Raw genomic sequence first — 18,540 nt, 5'->3', positions numbered from 1 at the left:
ATAATATTGGGGGGCACTTAATCCATAAAATGGCATATTCATACGTATTAACGACAATTAGCTCATTCTCACATCTGTTATTTCTCGCCTGAACCAGGCTGGTGGTGGTTATTTCCATGTTCTTTGCGGTGGACCTCTTAAGTGCAATTGGCGGGTCACTTATCTAAGCTAAAGGTCACAAACGGATGTATGCTAACCTGATTTAGCTCATACAGCATGTAGCATATATGTTCCTTGCATTACTGCCAAAAATACCCTAATGCAAAGCTATACATCTATTATCTATTATAATAAAACAAACAACAAACCCATACGAAAGGATATAATAAAGCTACACCCCCTTTCAGGAAAACAAACAGAACTGCCTCCTCATAGCTCATCAGAAAGAGCTCATCAGAAAGAGCTCTCTTTTTTTAAAATCGATGTATCAAAATATTTAAGGTCTGAAGCTCCATTTGCTGGGATTTTATACATCCCATCCATCCAATAGTTGTTCCCACTGGGAAACTGACCAAAAGCATCAGAAACCAGATGGTTTGGGATATACACAAGGATCAGCGGTGCAAAATGAACGGAAGGCTATAAATAAACATGTGTTGGGGCAGGAGGGGCGTTATGATAAATACTGGTATCATTAAAATATTAGGATACAGAATCTTAAGCTATTATTCAAGCAAAATTGGGGGCATAATTGCCCCCAAGCCTCAATGTAGATGAAGGCCCATATTTTAAATTCATTTTAAAGGTCAAAAAGAAACACTGCTCAGACACTGAGCACACCTCAAAAGCTTGATTGGCCTTCAATATTTCTTCCCACTTACTGATTTCTTTAGAATATCCAGGATTACTGTATCTATTTCCTGTTCTGATGGCTTTAGATAGTGACCATTTCAAATCATTTCTGACAGCTCACCCCATACACACCATCTTTATAAATTGCACTTTGCAGTATAATGGTAGGCCTTCAAACTCCTAGAAAGGAGAAGGATCCACCTAGCATTTATCATTTTTTCTTCACAACAGTCATAGAGAAAAATCATACATGTGTTTGTATATATTTTTAGAGACAGCCGTGATATCATATTGAGGAATGATCAGATATTTGCGTCAGAGCTATATTGGCAATAAAAGGGATCAGGAGGAAAATTTGCTTGGGAGCTTTAGAACACAGACTCAAAGTTAGCTGTGCCTTTATTTGAAGATTCATTTTTCATTCATGGTGACCTTTCACTTAAGTCCTTCATCCAGTCTACATTAACTCTTCTTAACAAATCCTCTGCTCACCATCAACCCTTAGGCCAGGTCTACACTACCCCCCTAATTCGAACTAAGGTACGCAACTTCAGCTACGTGAATAACGTAGCTGAAGTTCAAAGTACCTTAGTTCGAACTTACCTTGGTCCACACTCGGCAGGCAGGCTCCCCCGTCGACTCCGCGGTACTCCTCTCGCCGAGCTGGAGTACCGCAGTCGACGGCGAGCACTTCCGGGTTCGACTTATCGCGTCCAGACTAGACGCGATAAGTCGAACCCAGAAGTTCGATTGCCAGCCGCCGAACTAGCGGGTAAGTGTAGCCAAGGCCTTACTTCTACAAACCTGATAGAGGCCAATTTAAATGTGGTCAGAAAAAAATCAAGCAGTGATAGCGAGTTTTCAGATCCTAGGCCTTTAATTACCACTGGCCAAAAAACTGGTTATGTCCTTAGAGAATGAATGGGAAACAGGCCATCTTAACACAGTGCTGTGCTGCTGGACTGGCACAGTTTACTGGATCAATAAAACTCTCTTGCAATACTGCAGTATCAGTCAATTAGTGGAAGTTCTTATATGCTAACACCACAGTTCTATAAAAGTTAGGTTATTGATCCATCTGCATTAGAGGAAGAGAAAGAGACTGCATGACGAGTTCAATTACCGGCACAACTATCATGTTAGTATACAAGGATGGAGAGCAGAATTCCTCTTGTCCCCAATGTGTGGGAAAGACAGAGTCAATCTAGTTTCTTCAGTCTTTAGATTGTTATTTGTGGGAGCTAAAACAATTGAGCACCATTGTTCCTCAATCCCAGGACTTAATTATGAGGTAATGACATTGTTACCCATTTCTTTTCAAAGGGCTGCTTATAAGAGAAAAGACAAAAACACAGTTTTAAGCATCTCGCTATAGGAAAAATAGAACCTCAGGAGATGCAGCTATTCTGAAGCTTTCAATATGGAACCACTTGGACTGACAGGTTCTGGCTCATCTATATTGATCACTGCAGGGGTGCTTTGTCACAGGCATTTCAGTTCCCCTCCTCTAACTAGATGAGGGTTCTTAGATTTCTCTCTCTCTCTCTCTTTTAATCTACACAAAATGACCTGGAGAGACAAACACAGGGGACATCGAATGATAATTTCATCTCTTTACCCATTCAATCCTAGCCTATCCTGTAAGGAAGCCAATTAGTGCCTTTTTGTTGTACTGACTTTCATGTAGACATCAGTCTAGGAACCAGACTGGGATCCCCAAACTTGTTTCACAGAGATCCAAAACAGTCATCAGATGATAACAAGTTTTGGTCAATGATGACTTGGGCTGGACTCAAATCAGCAGACCAGAGGTAAAAGGCCATCTGGCCCAGGACCAACCTGAGCCATCCAGTTCCCTCAGTAAGGATTTTGAAAAAGAGTGAGCTTCCTGGAAGGGAGGGGGTGTTCTAACATTTATCAATCCAATAGGTCACCAAGACAGGTGCTCACCCAAAAGGGAAGGGTTTAAAGCTGGGCAAAACTAGGTCTACACTTAAAACACATGTAGGGCATCATTTTAAAGATACACGTGTGCAAATGCACATACAAGTCGAGCATTCACCCAGGCAAATGACTGATTATTCAGCTAAAACAGACATTTACACACGGATACCCGATTTGCATATAGTTTCACTCACATCTTGAACGTCAGACCTTTAATCCCGTGTGAGAAAAAGTATGTTACTACCTCTGTAATTTAGCTATCAGTAACGACAAACTGGCATTTTCGTTGACAGGATTTAATATTAGCTTTTCTGTTTCTCTATTGTTTTGTTATGCAGTCAATAATCCTGGGTCCTCCTTTTCCTTAGACTCTTATCAACATACATAAGCTTATCTTTTCTGTTTTTTTCTACTCTTAGGACTGGTTACATTTAGTGAAAAGAGAATATAACAGGGAAACAAACTAAACGGTCCTTGAAACCTGCTACAATTATATAATCTATAAAAGGTATCAGAGCATTTCCTTTCTGCTCTTAACAGATACAAAGTAGGGGGGATAAAAATAATCTTATACAAATCTATACATGCCTGAGTTACCACACTGTCTGCAAAAAAATACGGTTTCAGTTAAACTCTGGAACCTTAACTGTACACAAAAATATAGTCATATCTGATGCCTGTTTTCACAGGTACAGCAGTTTCTTTTCAAGGAAAAATTCTAATTGATGCACAGGAGTTATCTCAACAGAAGTCTATTAAAAAAAATAGCATCCAGACATACCTTCATATTAACCAGCAATTCCCAGAGATTGCGAGGTGGCATCACAATAGTGGTGTTCAGTTCAATGACATAGCATTTATCCAGGGCTATGTCATGATAGGCAGTCAATCCCTAGATCCAAAACAGAGAGATCTTTCTGATTAGTCCAAAGGGAGAGTGAACTAAAAATTATAAAATCCTACAAAATGGGGTGGAGTAGTGGCATCATCCACCAACAGGATCCATTAAAGTCTAAATTGATACTATTTAAAAACAAAAACAAAAAAACACCCACTTACCACAGTAATCCCCTTTGGGGCAAAGCCGCAGATTCAAGTTATCTAGAAAAATGTTACTTAAAATAGACTGTCAAGGCTCCTTCCCCACTCTGAACTTTAGGGTACAGATGTGGGGGCCTGCATGAAAACTTCTAAGCTTAACTACCAGCTTAGATCTGGTCCGTTGCCACCACGCCCAACGTGCTAATTCCCTTCCCTGGGTAGCCTTGAGAGACTCTTCACCAATTCCCTGGTGAATACAGATCCAAACCCCTTGGATCTTAAAACAAGCAGAAATTAACCATCCCCCCTCCTTTCTCCCACCAACTCCTGATGGATCAAAATCCAACCCCCTTGGATCTAAAAACAAGGAAAATCAATCAGGTTCTTTAAAAGAAGGCTTTTAATTAAAGAAAAAGGTAAAAATCATCTCTGTAAAATCAGGATGGAAAATAACTTTACAGGGTAATCAAACTTAAAGAGCCCAGAGGACCCCCCTCTAGCCTTAGGTTCAAAGTTACAGCAAACAGAGGTAAACACCCTAGCAAAAGGTACATTTACAAGTTGAGAAAACAAAGATAAAACTATCACGCCTTGCCTGGCTGTACTTACAAGTTTGAAATATGAGACACTTGTTCAGAAAGATTTGGAGAGCATGGATTGATGTCTGGTCCCTCTTAGTCCCAAGAGCGAACAACCCCCAAAACAAAGAGCACAAACAAAAACCTTCCCCCCACCAAGATTTGAAAGAATCTTGTCCCCTTATTGGTCCTTTGGGTCAGGTGTCAGCCAGGTTACCTGAGCTTCTTAACCCTTTACAGGTAAAAGGATTTTGGAGTCTCTGGCCAGGAGGGATTTTATAGTATTGTACACAGGAGAGCTGTTACCCTTCCCTTTATAGTTATGACATAGACATTAAGTTTTTGCCTCTCTCTATAGAATCTTATCTGTCCACAGCCCTGACAACCCCTTACTACTCTTCCTTTCTATAACATCCAGCAATTAAGCCCTTACGCACATGTGTAACTTTAAACGTGCTTACATCTACCCTTGTTCAGCAAAGCACTTGAGCATTCACCAATAAAGAGCACAGAAGCTTGGCTCAGGTATACAACAAACATATTAAAGTATCCCAGGTAGGCAACACTAGCTCCTGTGGGGTTTACTAAAACTGTATCTTTCATGCCATCAAAAGAGCCCTATCTCCATGTGCAGTTACTATTTATTTAAAGCTTCACCAAAAGGTGCAGCAAACCAATGTGGCAGAAAAGAATTTTCCAGTTTCTTCTTAAGGCAGAATTTAAGTGCATGCATATGTGGGTGAAGAGGGGGGTTGAGGTGGGTAGCAGTAGGATACTACGGACTACACAACCTCAGATAAGTGTTGTGTAGAAAAAAACAGATGTCAATGTCATTATGTTCCTCTGGACACTTATGGACCAGATCCTCAAGCTATTGTAAAGCAAAGCTCTAACGACATCAATGGTCCTACAGTGATTTACACCAGCTGAGGATCTGGCCCTTTATCCCTTGAGTTGTTCAGGAAGTTGCTCCTTGGATTAAGTCACCATTTAGGTAGAAGGGAATTAAAACAAAACTTGCAACACTCTGCCAATAGCTCAGCCACGAAAACAGTAACAATGTGAGTTTTAGGAAGGGCAACAGTCCCTCTCATTGTAACAGTCACCAGAAGGAAGCTGAAGATACAATACGAGGAAAGGATGGCAAAGGGGAATTGAGGATGTGTTACTGTAAAAAGGTTATTTTGAACCCTGCAAAACTAGGAATTCTGTGAAGAAAACTCAGCACGTCCTTGTGGTCCGTTATGCTATTACACACATTAGTGGAATGCAGGTGAGTGTGTGAGCAGCCTGGGTTTACACCAAGTCATTAAACTTCAGATATTTGACATCACTGCTTGTGCAGGTACCGTACCACCTGATGCATTAGCTATTTGAGCAGTACTTACATAAAAACATGAATATCAGAGGGACTCATTGGTCTCAGAGCATTCCTAAGCCTGACTTCTCCCATTACTCCACAGAACACTTCTTTATTTGGTCTCTCTCTGCACTGTGGTTTGATCTACACACTCAAGCGGGCACCGCTGAACCAAACACTTTCAAAGAGTTAGCCTTATAACTGTATGTGGGAGGATAGTGAACTGGATCATTACTGAATTTATGGGATTTAAAGAGATCCCATCTGTATAGTCTAGTCATCTGACTCATTTAACAGCGGTGGCTATGCACGGCCTTATGTGAGATAGAGATTCCATGTCCAGTTATGTGCTATCTGTGCTGCTGTGGTTGGGAGTAAAGCAGAAGCAACTCACTTAAACCTCAAGGAAGAGGTTATGCAATCCAACACTTGACAGAAACCTCTGGTCAATTATGAACTGATGCCAACAGATTTGAAGGATTCCTGCCCAGTAACACTCAGCTGAAAAGATGGTGGTTGTAACAGTACCTTCAGCAGGTAAAGCAATGGAAATATTGGGGGTTCTTAGAACGCCAACAGAACCGGGAGGCACTTAAACAAGAATCCAGAGTATGCAGCTCTTACGACTATGGTCTCGATGCTATACTTAAGTCTTAAAGGTGCACTCAGAAACCAAAGCTGAGTTATGCACTCAAACTCATAACATCAAAAGTAAAAATATGACAGGTAATACATTACTTTGAGCACCAAATTAGTCTGTGGAACTCAGTGCTCAGGATATTGAGGCAAACAGGTTGGGACATTTCACATAAGGTCATATGTGGGAACAATATCACTTCTCATTCTTCAGGGCATAACATGATTACCAGCAGATGATTAGGAACATCAATGATCAGGAACAAGTTTCCTGCATGGTTTAGAACTACACAATTAGGTGATTAAAACTTTCTGTGCCTTCCTCTAAACTCCTGTTATTTCCCACAGTCAGGGGAAGGATTCTGGTGGATGATTAGTCAGCACTGGCATGGCAGCTCTTATGTTTTAACTATAATAACGAAAAACCATTGCCTACAGAAATTCCTCACCCGCTGGAAATCGTGGATTATATCTGCAGGGTCACTCCCCCCAAACTGGGGAACTGGGATGTTGATCTGCTCATAGTTCTCCTCAATGTAAATCTTCACATCCTCATGCAACTCCAACTGCCCCTTAAATGGCGAGTAGAGCGAGTCTTCGAAGAGGACCCCACAGTGGAACACACTCTCCCGGGGAAGCTGTGGAAACTAGAACAAAGTGGAGACGGAACATACATACACACACCCCATTACAAATCTCATCAAGAAACAACGCTTTGCATGGCACTGAAGGAGGGCACAAAGCAATGCCACTAAGCTTGTTTCACAGAACATATACCTGAGAGCATTTAGGAACAAGTCTGTCAATGTGTTATTAGTCAGGTCACTGCAGTGCAAAAACACCCCTCATTAGTAGCTGTTTTCTAGTCCTATAGATGCACGAGAGCCCTCTCACCCACCATACAAACCCAAATGGAGCACAGTTTACAGCAGTGTTATCTTCCTCCATAGAACAGTTACGGTTGCCATAAGCAGAGAGGTTCATTCTAACTGGACTTGCAGTTTGCACACGAAACCATTAGGAATTTTCTACTTCACTGTAGACGTGGTTTCACTCTACCTAAATTCATCACAAGCAGGCACCACTGGACCCCGTTTGTTCATTAACCCACGGCATACAAAAACAAGAGGAGGATAAAAGGATGGAGTCTGATCACCGTGACCAGATAGGTGGTTACAGTATGCCTGAGACCTTGCACACACAGCCTTGATGCCAGGAAGCACCACTGTCAATGTTTAATGGTTTTCTCTCCGTTATTGGATATAAACTATCCTTTGCTCTTGCGTGCAGCACACAATGAAGATGTCCAATGTAAAGCCTTGAATGAATCATCTTGCACTTAGTGCTATTCAGATCACCTCCTTTTGTTCAGATAGCAGCGATACTGGATGTTGTCCTCCACCCAGTCAATAGTCAGCTTAAATGTTATGTGACAACAGGCTTTTTGTAAACCAATCTGATGTAAAAATAACCCCAGCAACTGCGTCTATGGGTAAGATGTGAAAAAATGGTCAGAAAATTGTCACAGGGTTTAAAGCTCATTTATAAAGACAGGTGGAGATAACTTATTTGTATACCTGAAAATGCAGATTAGAAATTAATTTTGCAGCAAGGAAATTTATTGAGCAAGGGAGCATATAGAAGACTAAATTGCTGAGTGGATAAAAGCTGGACACATAGATCCTGCAGTCCTCAGAGAATTAATTTGGTAATAGCTGTTCAATAGACAGCAGTCCTCACCATAAAGCCCTTATACAGCTATGACTGGGTGTATTTTTGGCTAAAAATTCAGCTAGCAAGAAAGCTATGCAGTCTGCCTCTTAAAATGAGGGCAAGGGATTTTTCTTTTTTAAACAAAGTATGTGAATTCAGTGCTTATGAAAATGGTTGGGGGAGGGGAAATCCTCCTTTCTGCTTCAGCACAAGCACAGAATATACAGAATTCCCCACAAGAGCTCCATCAATGCACTTCAGTCTGGAGTCTCCTTTGAGCAGAAACCATCAATCACACACAGATCTGGCTTCTTATTTTATATGACAACTTAGATTGTGACTCGAGTGGGGATCTGAACCTGGGTCTGGGGCACTAATCTACTGCAACTTCCCCTCACCCTCACCCTTATCCAGCCATTGCTCAGTCTCTTGAGCCATCACCTCTGTCCTTTCTTCCATGCCACCTCTTATGTGTGGTCTGACCCACCTGAGTTATCCACAAGGCTCTGCCCCCTCAGCTTTTAAGATCTCTTTCTCAAAATCCCACTATGAATATGCTGCCTACAATGACTAGATGATTTGTACAGAAAAATCCCTTTGTTGTTCCTCTTCCCTGACTTCCATTTACTTGTCATTGACTGTGACTCCTCAGGGCAGGGGCCATCCCTTCTTGTATATTTGGAAAGTACTTTGTACATCAGGGCACTACCACAAGCAGCAGCAACTGGCCACCAATGGGGTAGAAATTTTCAAGTCAAGATCGAAACAGCTGGCAGGTTTTGCCCTAGAACTGTGGGCAAAATAAGCTACATTCCCTCCTTCCCCAAAGCAACTGAATTCTAGTTGGCCCACCCAGCACACAGATCCTAAAAGTCACCAAAAGTTATATTTTACAAGTCATATTTTCAACAAAAGAATATGATTAATTCATCATCCTCAAACATTTCTAGGGAATCATTAGATAACACTAATTGAATAGAAGGGTTTTGTTTAAATTACCTCTGCCACAATATAGAAGAGCTGAACAGTCAAGAAGTTTCAGAAAGATCCCAGCTTTCATATTAAATAGCATTATATTGGGAAGCAGTGTGGCCAAATGGTTAGAGCACTCAACTGAGACTCCGGAGGTCTGAGTTCTAATCCAAGTTCTGTCACTACCCTGCTGAAAGACCCTGACCAGGTCATTTCACGTGTCTATGCCTGGTTCCCTTGTCTATTTAGATTTAAGTTCTTTGAGGCAGGCACTGTCTCTCTCACTACGTATCTATAAAGTGCATGGCACAATAGGGCCCCTAGGCACTAGTGTAATATAAATAATACACCAATCTCTTTCTAGAGTTGAGGGCAATCTGACCTACATAACAGAAAACAATTCCCCCCCACCCAGATGCATTTTTAAAGGGGCCCTCACGTGTATATTCTTTGAAGTGTATTGAACAGATGCTGTTTAACTGCTGTGTACTTAGACTAAGAAGGAGGCACCTAACAGAAGGCACCTAATTCAACTAGACTTGGGCACCTAACTCCTGCAGGCTTCATGGAAAACCCACACTAATTTTCCAATAGCATTTCCTATTGTGCTTTAGTAATATATTTACTATGTGTACTGCAGTAGGGCCAGAAACCCGAGTCCCATTGTGCTAGATGCTGTACATACAGATCACAAAGAAACAGTCTCTTAAGCTCTGTGTTCTTTCCAACCACTTCTGCTCCTTCCTGGCAAAACACTCTTTAAAAATGGTTTATGACTAAGACCAGTAAAGTTATGTTTGTGACACAGGAGTGACAGGACATTTACATATACCCTGGAAAAACAAAAGGCTTTTGGACTGTGTATTCCTGCTATTCCATATACAGGTCAGATTGTATAGAGCCATGCTCATTTTGTGTCCACCCAAGTCAGTGCATTTGTAGGTGTGGACGCACACACAGCCCAACAGGAATCGGCAAAAGCCATGTGCATTTGCATATAAGCCCAGACTAGCTTCATATATTTGCCTAGGCATCTACTTTGCACATGCACAATCACATGCAGACAAATGCACGTGAATCTACTTGCTGGAAATCAGTCTCAATTTTGAAAGTAATCTTAAAGCAACTTCATGTATAAAAGACATGTACTGCTCCTGCTTTGTGTGTACTGAAAATGCAATGGGCTATATCAAATGTAACTGCTAATCACAAGACAGGGATATGGATAGCTTAAGCAAAGCCAGTTATATTGTGACATAGTACAGAAAAATCAAAGAGAAATTGTCCTAATGTTTTATGCTGCAAGAAAAAGTTGTTGGTTTTGGAAAATTTTCATGTACTCTTCAGAGCAGGGACTGTCTCTTATTGTGTGTCTGTACAGTGCCTAGTGCAAAATGGGGCCCTGATCTAGGCTGGGACAGGTAGGTGCTACCATAAAAAAGGTTTGTTTGTTTTTTAAATAAATGAGGCAGGTGTTGTGGCTGCTTAAATTTATTTGGGGGGGAGGAAAGGGGGAGGCAGGAGAACTGGAATTTTCAGATTGTATAGTACCTGGGTAATGAAGAAATATCTGTAGACATACATGGATGCAAACACAAGGCACAGGAGCAAAACAATGAGGCCCATAGTCAAGTAGCATAACCCACTGAGAGACGACCTCCTTGTTTGCATTGGGAGAGGCTGCTCCTCCTCCTCCTGTGAAAAAAAAGAACAAAAACATTAGTCAGATGCGGTAGGAGGAGATCGGAAGAGCAACAACATGTTGTTTAAAGCCCACTCATGGTAATATGAAGCACAGCTAATAAATGCAGATCAGGGTCTTTCAAGGTAATCTCACATGGGTATCCTGGGAACCTTATGTGACAATATCATTCCAGTAGGGATGACAAGGACACATTTCATACCTTTTCATTATTTTTTTATATATATATATATATATATATATATATACACACACACACTACTCTCAGCAAGCTGGCCAGATTCCAGAGATTCACCTTTTTTTTAAATTTCTGATAAGTCTCAACAACAAAGCAAACAGGAAAATTATATAACTAGAAGTTATGAAATAAAATGCCTGATAAATATTAATGCATTTCTCCCATATCTGTGCTCAAGTTCCTTTTAAAAAATATGAAAATCAACAGAAGAGCTGAATTTTTCAAGGACAGTCCTTGGAGTAAATAAAACAGAGGACAGGGATATGCTTGTTTTAAAGAGCTGCCTAATGATAGGGGTGCAATGATTTTATCAACCATCTGTGTTCAAAACATTACCCTAGCTCCCACGTATCATATTCCAACACACCTTTAACACACACTCAAGGTACATGGGGCTTGGAACAAAAGAGAAAAGAGTTTGGAAGGGAAATAAACTCATGTTTCAGGGCATTAGTCAATCTCTGACAGAGGTCGGAATAAACCTTCCCTAAGTATAGATTATTCAATAATTTCCCACTTCAGGGACTTTAGCACTTTCCTGTGAAGCAGCTGGCTCTGGCCACTGTTGGACACAGGATATTTGACCTGATGGACCAATGTTCTGATCTTTTATGACCTCTTTCCCCCCCCCCCCCAAAAAAAAATAATCTCTAGAACATTAAGATTGGGGACATAAGGACACTCTAGGATCCTGGCACAGGGGGATGAAAATTGACAGGCAAGTTTAGAGGTGCTCAGATTTCCAAAAGGAAGAATGTAAAGCGACATTCCAGCAAAACAAGCAGATAATGCAGATTGGAACTGCACACACGCTTTATTTGTGAGAAGGAAAGGATGGAATCTCTCAACAGAAATAATAACTGATCCCAAGCACTTAAAAAAGGACCGACTTTGGTTGGCCTGAAGAGTGTTACAACTTATAGGGCAATACTCGAGATATCTTTTTTTTTTTTTTTAATAAAAATCTAGCCCTTTTTTGTATCTAGAACCTAGACAAAATAAATTATGCTCCGTGCTCCAGGGCTGGTTGTGCAGAAGAATGACCAAAATCCTATTGACAAGTATGTGCCAGCATTTTATATTCTCTCACATGTTGTTTACAATCTTGTTTTATGCAAAATGTCATGTTAACTTCAAGATCCATTACAAATCCAAAGGAAAAAGGTGAGATTTGCCGAACAGTAATTAGAGGTATGATTAGCCATGCAAACAAAGGAGTTGCTTCTTCTTTTGTATGGCTCGTGTAGAGCACCAACTACAATTTCATCTGCAGTTGATTAAGCTAGATGGCTACATCAGGAGTAGCAGAATTTATTGCAGAGATGAACAAGATGTCCGTGGAAGGTCAAACCCAGGAACCTTCTATGTGGGATCCAGCACAAGGTGCTTATTTTTAAAGTCTTGTTTAGCCCAATCTGCTTTCCAAGCCTTAAGTTCTGCAAGTCTTTCTGGGAACATTCACTTAGCCTCATGCAATCAGGCTATGATCAGAAGGTGGCTTGGAAAGCAGACTGGACTAAAAAAGCCACAGTAAGAGCTGTCCAAGTTCCCTTCTTCTCCACCAGAGAAATAAAAAGCATTTTGACTTTGACTTGAGACCTGCCCCCACCCCTTCCTCCACTACTGAACTGCAGTAGAATGATCCCAAGCCTTGAACCCATAGATCTTCCTTCCCCAAAGGCAAAAGTGGTCTTCCTGGGCAAAACCTTTATAGGCCTGGATAGCAGCCCTCTATCTTAGTTGAAGTCAGTGGGGCAGATTCTCTGGCTCACTCTGTTCCCTTTGTTCTGCTCAGGCAGGCTGCCCGTTCCTAGCTGGAAATTCTCTTGGTATAGCATAGGTCAATGAGATGTAGAGACAGTGTTGCCAGTTCCTACACCATCCTCCCCACAACCTTCAGTGCAGAGGGGCATGTCAGGAAGAAAAGGAGGACAGTTACTATCTGGTGTATGTTAGAGCAGCCTCTAGGCTGCACTAACTTGTCTCCAGGAAAACAGCTGGCCAGAGAATTAGGGAACTGTAATCGGCTCTGACAGTCCCACCTCTACCATGCCAGTCAGCAAATAATCTGAGCCTACACTGCTAACCTCATTTGTATACAACTTCACTGCACTATTAATTCCCAGCTGACACGGATCAGACAGATTTTCTACTTTTTTATGATTATTATTCAGACAGGTATATCTGCAAAGACAAGAATGTGAGTGGCGTCAGAAGAACTGCAAACCCCAAGCACCTCCAGGAAAAGCTAACCTAAATTTGTTTTCCCCACTTGCTTGCACAACACATACAACTTCACAATACATTGCCAAGTCCCAATGCTGTGGGATTAGTGCATAATCAATTCTTCACTGCTTCTTCATCAAGAGAGTAAAGAAGTTGAAGAAAATTTAAGCTCTCTCCCATCACAGAGTGAGCAGTTCAAAGCAGTGACTATTCAAAACCAAACAATCGCATTTATAAAGGAAGTTAAGGGATCTCTACCAGCAATGCTGAGGTGGGAAAATCATGCTACATGGCAACGGCCTTGAAAAAACAGACTTTGCTGAATATTAGTGCTCACAGACATGATGCAGAGAGAGAGTGAGGGTGGATTAAAAAAAAAAAAATGGTGGTCCTGCTACTAAAACTCGAGCAACAACAGCCAAGAAAAATGTTAACACTTATGAGTGAATTACTTGAAACGAGTGCCAGGTTCCTGTAAGAGATAATGCATCCACAGCTTTCTCAGCAAGTTGCCTCATGTGGATGCTAACACTGCATGGAGAGGATGATCTGGGGTGTGAGCATTTGGAGAGGATTCAGAAATATCAAAGCACATAAAACTTTAACTTAAAGAGTGTTTTCACGTGAAAAACAATTGAACTGGGCAAATTCCCCTCATTTGCCTTTTCATAGTGCAGCGAAAATAGACTTGCTCCGTGAGAGGAACAGTATAGCAGGCTGCTCTCTCTAGCACAGAGGTGGGCAAACTACGGCCCGCAGGATCGTCCTGCCCAGCCCCTGAGCTCCCGACCGGGGAGGCTAGCCCCCGGCCCCTCCCCCGCAGAGCCACGCCACCACGTGGGCAGCGCTCTGGGCAGTGGAGCTGCGTGCTCCTGCACGACCGGCACGGCAACCAGACATGCTGCTCTGCATGCTTTGCTCGGCGTGGTAAGTGGGCTGGGGGGTTGTATAAGGGGCAGGGAGTCCCAGGGGGCAGTCAGGGGACAGGGAGCGGTTAAATGGGACAGCGGTTCAGGGATGGGGAACAGGGGGGTTGGGGGGTTCTGAGGGGGGCAGTCAGGGAGTGAGAAGTGGGAGGGTGGATAGGGGGCGAGGGCCAGGCTGTTTGGGGAAGCACAGCCTTCCCTACACGGCTCTCCATCCAGTTTTGCAACCCCAATGTGGCCCTCGGACCAAAAAGTTTGCCCACCCCGCTCTAGCACACAACACAAAATGGAATTCTGATCTCTGCAAAGTATCCCTGTGGCAAGATAAAAATGCTTGGAATTTTGCAGAAGGGAAAAAAAAAAAATAAAAAAAAAACCTAGCTTGAGTCAGGAAAAGCAAAGAACCCATGAAAGAGTAAAGCCAGAGAGTAAATGAAGAAAGTTAAGGGTACGCGAGGAAAGAAACTGACTCACCAGCAGTCATGTTCTAGTGGAGCAAGGCTCAGCCAGCAAAGTTAAAGATGCTGCCTTTCAAGTAAAGGAGAACTATTAACCATGACAAAATACATTGTAAAGATCACTTGCCCCACCGATCACCTCAGCCCAGCAGATTAAAAACTTGCAAGGTGAGAAGTAACATTTGTCACCATGAACAAACTGACACTTATTTGCTTTTAAATTACAATCTGCATTTGAGCCTCTGGGCCAGAGGCAGAGTCACTTATAAGGCCTGCTCCACACTAACCCCCCACTTTGAACTAAGATACGCAACTTCAGCTACGTGAATAACGTAGCTGAAGTCAAAGTACCTTAGTTCGAACTTACCGCGGGTCCAGATGCGGCAGGCAGGCTCCCCCGTCAACTCCGCGTACTCCTCTCGCGGAGCAGGAGTACCGGCGTCGATGGCGAGCACTTCCGGGATTGATCCGGGATCGATTTATCGCGTCTAGACAAGACGCGATAAATCGATCCCAGAAGATCGATTGCTTACCGCCGGACCAGGAGGTAAGTATAGACCTACCCTAAGACACACAGAATGGAAGCTCTTGGAAAAACTGGTGTACAACCTGCTTTAACCACATCTTTAAACTTTAGAAAAAGCATCCACATCTGCTATTGGGCTGTCACACTACTAGAGTCACAAGGTATGTATGTTCTCAGTAACATCGCTACTTCCTGTATTACAAATGAAAATTGCCCATTAGACTCTTTAAACAAATTCATCGCAGTTGATTCATTAACAGCTTCTTGCCCTGAGAATGTTTGACTCCCTAACATGGAAGCAGTTTTTCCTTTAACTAATCTTAATAAGAAAATCAGTCCATCTCAGAATTAGACACAGCACATATCTCAAAGGAAACCAGTACACCATTGGGAAGCCCAGTAACATATCATACTCACAGTATTCTTTACTGAAGTTTTGCAGGGCTAGCATCCTCCCCACCTTTCATAGTTCTAGCATTGGGAAGCATTTTTTTAAATAATAAAATATAAAAAGGTCTTCCAGAAAAAGAACCACTCTCTTGGGAGGTCAATATTATAACTCGACAAGGTTAAAAACGTGTCTCAATATTTTGTGTGCAAATTTCTGTTCATCAAGATCTATTTTCCTGAATCATGTAGGACATCAGACCAGATGCTGCTCATTAGCTCAAGCTCAAAAGCAGTCTGAGGGGAAAGTGTGACCTAGGGGCAGCAAGAGAAGGGCCTTGAGGGAGAAAGCTTCCAAGCAAGCCAAGCTCAGGAGAAAGCTGAGACTGAGAGTCAGCTTAATGGAAAGACAAACCACAGAAAGGGGACAAGAGTTGGACACTAACCCAGGACATGGCTACACTCAGGGCCGGCTCTAGGTTTTTTGTTGCCCCAAGCAAAAAAATTTTTGGCTTTTACATGTTTGCACTTTGCAGTTTTGTTTTGACTGTTTAAAATTTTAAAAAAATGAAAACAGAGAAGTTGTAGTTAGTGAAATAAAACAATTTCCTACTAGTGTAATTTTAACATTTAATTTTAACAAAAACACAATTACAAACAATTTGAGTTCAACTAAATACTGTAATGAAAAATGTTAGTGTCTTCCAGTTTCTCATAAATTAAAAAAATTTATATGAACTGAATTTTTCTGGTTTTTATACTTGCATAGTCTTTTAATAAGTCAGTGAAATCTAAATTTTTTGCAATAGTACTTTCAATTGAAATTAATGCCAGTCCTGACATACGATTTTGAGACATGGTGGACCTCAAATAAATTTTTAGTAATTTCAGTTTTGAGAAACTGCGCTCACCAGAAGCCACTGATACTGGTAATGTTAAAAGAATGCGTAATGCTATAGCAGTGTTTGGAGTGAAAAAATCATTTCTTGCTATAAATTCTAATACTTTTAAAGGAGAAGTTTTAGGACTTATTAGCTCAGATAAAGCTATTAATTCATCATACAATTCTACTGCATCAATGTCAGCAGCATTATCAGTACTGAGCGCTAAATGTAGGTCTTGGCACTGCTTCATGAGGTCTTCTTTGGAAAACTGATTTTTAATATTTCCAATATCGTATAAAAATTCGAAAGTTTCACAATGACCATGCAACTGACAAAATCTTTCTTCAATGGAAGTTATAGCTACATCCAAAATACAATAGAAACATTCAACTTTAAACCTTTTGTTTGGATCGAGAATAGGATCATCATGACCCTCATAACAAAACTGTCTTGTTTTTTTCCCGACGAATGAATTTTTGAGGTGCAAACGTTGGTTCAAAATCAAGATCCTCTGCTATTGTTGTTGCTTCTTTGACAGTTTCTTCAAATCCTTCATCTGAACCGTATTTTTTTGAATAAAATGCTGGAATATTTAAAATCATCTTTGCCTCGGATATGTCTATGGTTATGTTCTACATAACTTTGCTGGTCAAATTAATTTGATTTAGAATATTGTGCCAAATAACCGTGCAACATGAAAATTGAAACTGCATCATTTTCTGAACCAATGTTTCAGCTTCATGTCGAAATGAAGGATCATACGACAAGTCCTGGCTTATTTCGAATAGTGCATCGTAAATCTCTCCTGATGAATATCGGAATGGTCTAATAGCTTCTATCCTGCTTTCCCATCTAGTTTGACTCAGAGGTTTAAGTGTGAGTTTTTGTTCAAGATGCTTCTTCAAGAGTGCCCAACGGTGTGTGGAAGCACTAAAAAAGTTGTAAATTGCTTGCACTGTGGTAAAATATGAAACGGCATCTTTAGATGATTTGGCGGCATCACTGATAACCAGTTTGAGCGAATGCGCATGGCAAGGAATGAAAAAAGCTTGATTGTTTAAATTCAATATTCTTTGCTGTACACCTGCATGTCGTCCTCGCATGTTTGTGCCGTTATCGTACCCTTGGCCGCGCATATTTTCTAAAGGTATTCCATAGTGTTCCAATCTCTGTAGAATTACATCTGTGAGGGCTTTCCCAGTAGTTTCATTCACTGGTATAAATTCTAGAAAGTGTTCACAAATTTTCACTTCTGCATTTTCATCAATTTTCAGAAATCGTTAAACTATTGACATTTGCTCGGTTTTGCACAGCTCTTGAGTACAAACAACTATAATTGAGTAATATTTGGCATGTTTCAAATTCGATAAAATTTCATTACGCACTCCATTAGAAATGAATTCTATTATCTCATTTTGTGTATTTTTACCCAAATAATGGGTGTGAATCTTTCCATCTTTAACTCTTCGTACATGCTCAGCCATAACATTATCAAATTTTGCCAATAACTCAACCAATTTTAAGAAATTTCCATTGTTATTCTCATAAAAAATATCCGAGGATCCATGGAATGCGAGGCACTGTTCGGCTAGGAAATTAATGATTGCCAGTAAATGTTCCAACACTGCTTGCCAACGTAGAATTTCTGAATTTAGTTGACGTCGCTGTACCGCATCGATTGTTGTACCGGTACGTAATCTGTTTGACAGCTCAATCCAATTTGTCAATGAGCGTAAATGATTTTTTGATGTTTCATGTTCTTTCAAATGCTGATGCAAATTTCCCTAGTCATTAAAACCTGCAGTTGCCAGAAAAATGTCCGAGTTACAGAACAGTTTGTAGCAAAAACAAAAAACTACATCTTTGGTCTGTGAATATACTAACCACGATCTATTAATTTGTTCCCCATTTTTCATTTTTTTTCTTCATACTGGATGGCATAAATCGACGATTCGACTCATTAAATGGATATTCAAATGTAGGATTAGTTTTTTCACAATAATAATTTGCATTGTATCAGCAATTATTGTCGGCCATGTACTTGGATCCAATCCTACGTCAGTCTCTCCACCTTCCAATAATTTTTCTTCAGTTTTAGATTTGGATAACAGTTCTTCATTTCTGGACTCTTCAGCTGAAGTAGTAAATCTTTGGATG

General features: G+C 41.0%; 1 protein-coding gene across 1 annotated transcript in view; it reads right to left on the bottom strand.

The window, feature by feature from the left end:
* ITM2C (integral membrane protein 2C) overlaps positions 1-18,540 on the bottom strand; it is a 51,041-nt gene that overhangs the window by 6,039 nt on the left and 26,462 nt on the right. Inside the window, exons 2-4 of the mRNA XM_008165838.4 lie at positions 10,588-10,731; positions 6,801-6,998; positions 3,518-3,628 (exon numbers count right to left, since the gene is read on the bottom strand). Coding sequence (XP_008164060.2) covers positions 3,518-3,628; positions 6,801-6,998; positions 10,588-10,731 — 453 coding nt within the window. The remainder of the gene's footprint in view (positions 1-3,517; positions 3,629-6,800; positions 6,999-10,587; positions 10,732-18,540) is intronic.

Source organism: Chrysemys picta, chromosome 9, assembly GCF_011386835.1.
Source record: "Chrysemys picta bellii isolate R12L10 chromosome 9, ASM1138683v2, whole genome shotgun sequence".
NCBI lineage: Eukaryota > Metazoa > Chordata > Testudines > Emydidae > Chrysemys > Chrysemys picta.
This window is presented reverse-complemented; position numbering and strand designations above follow the sequence as displayed.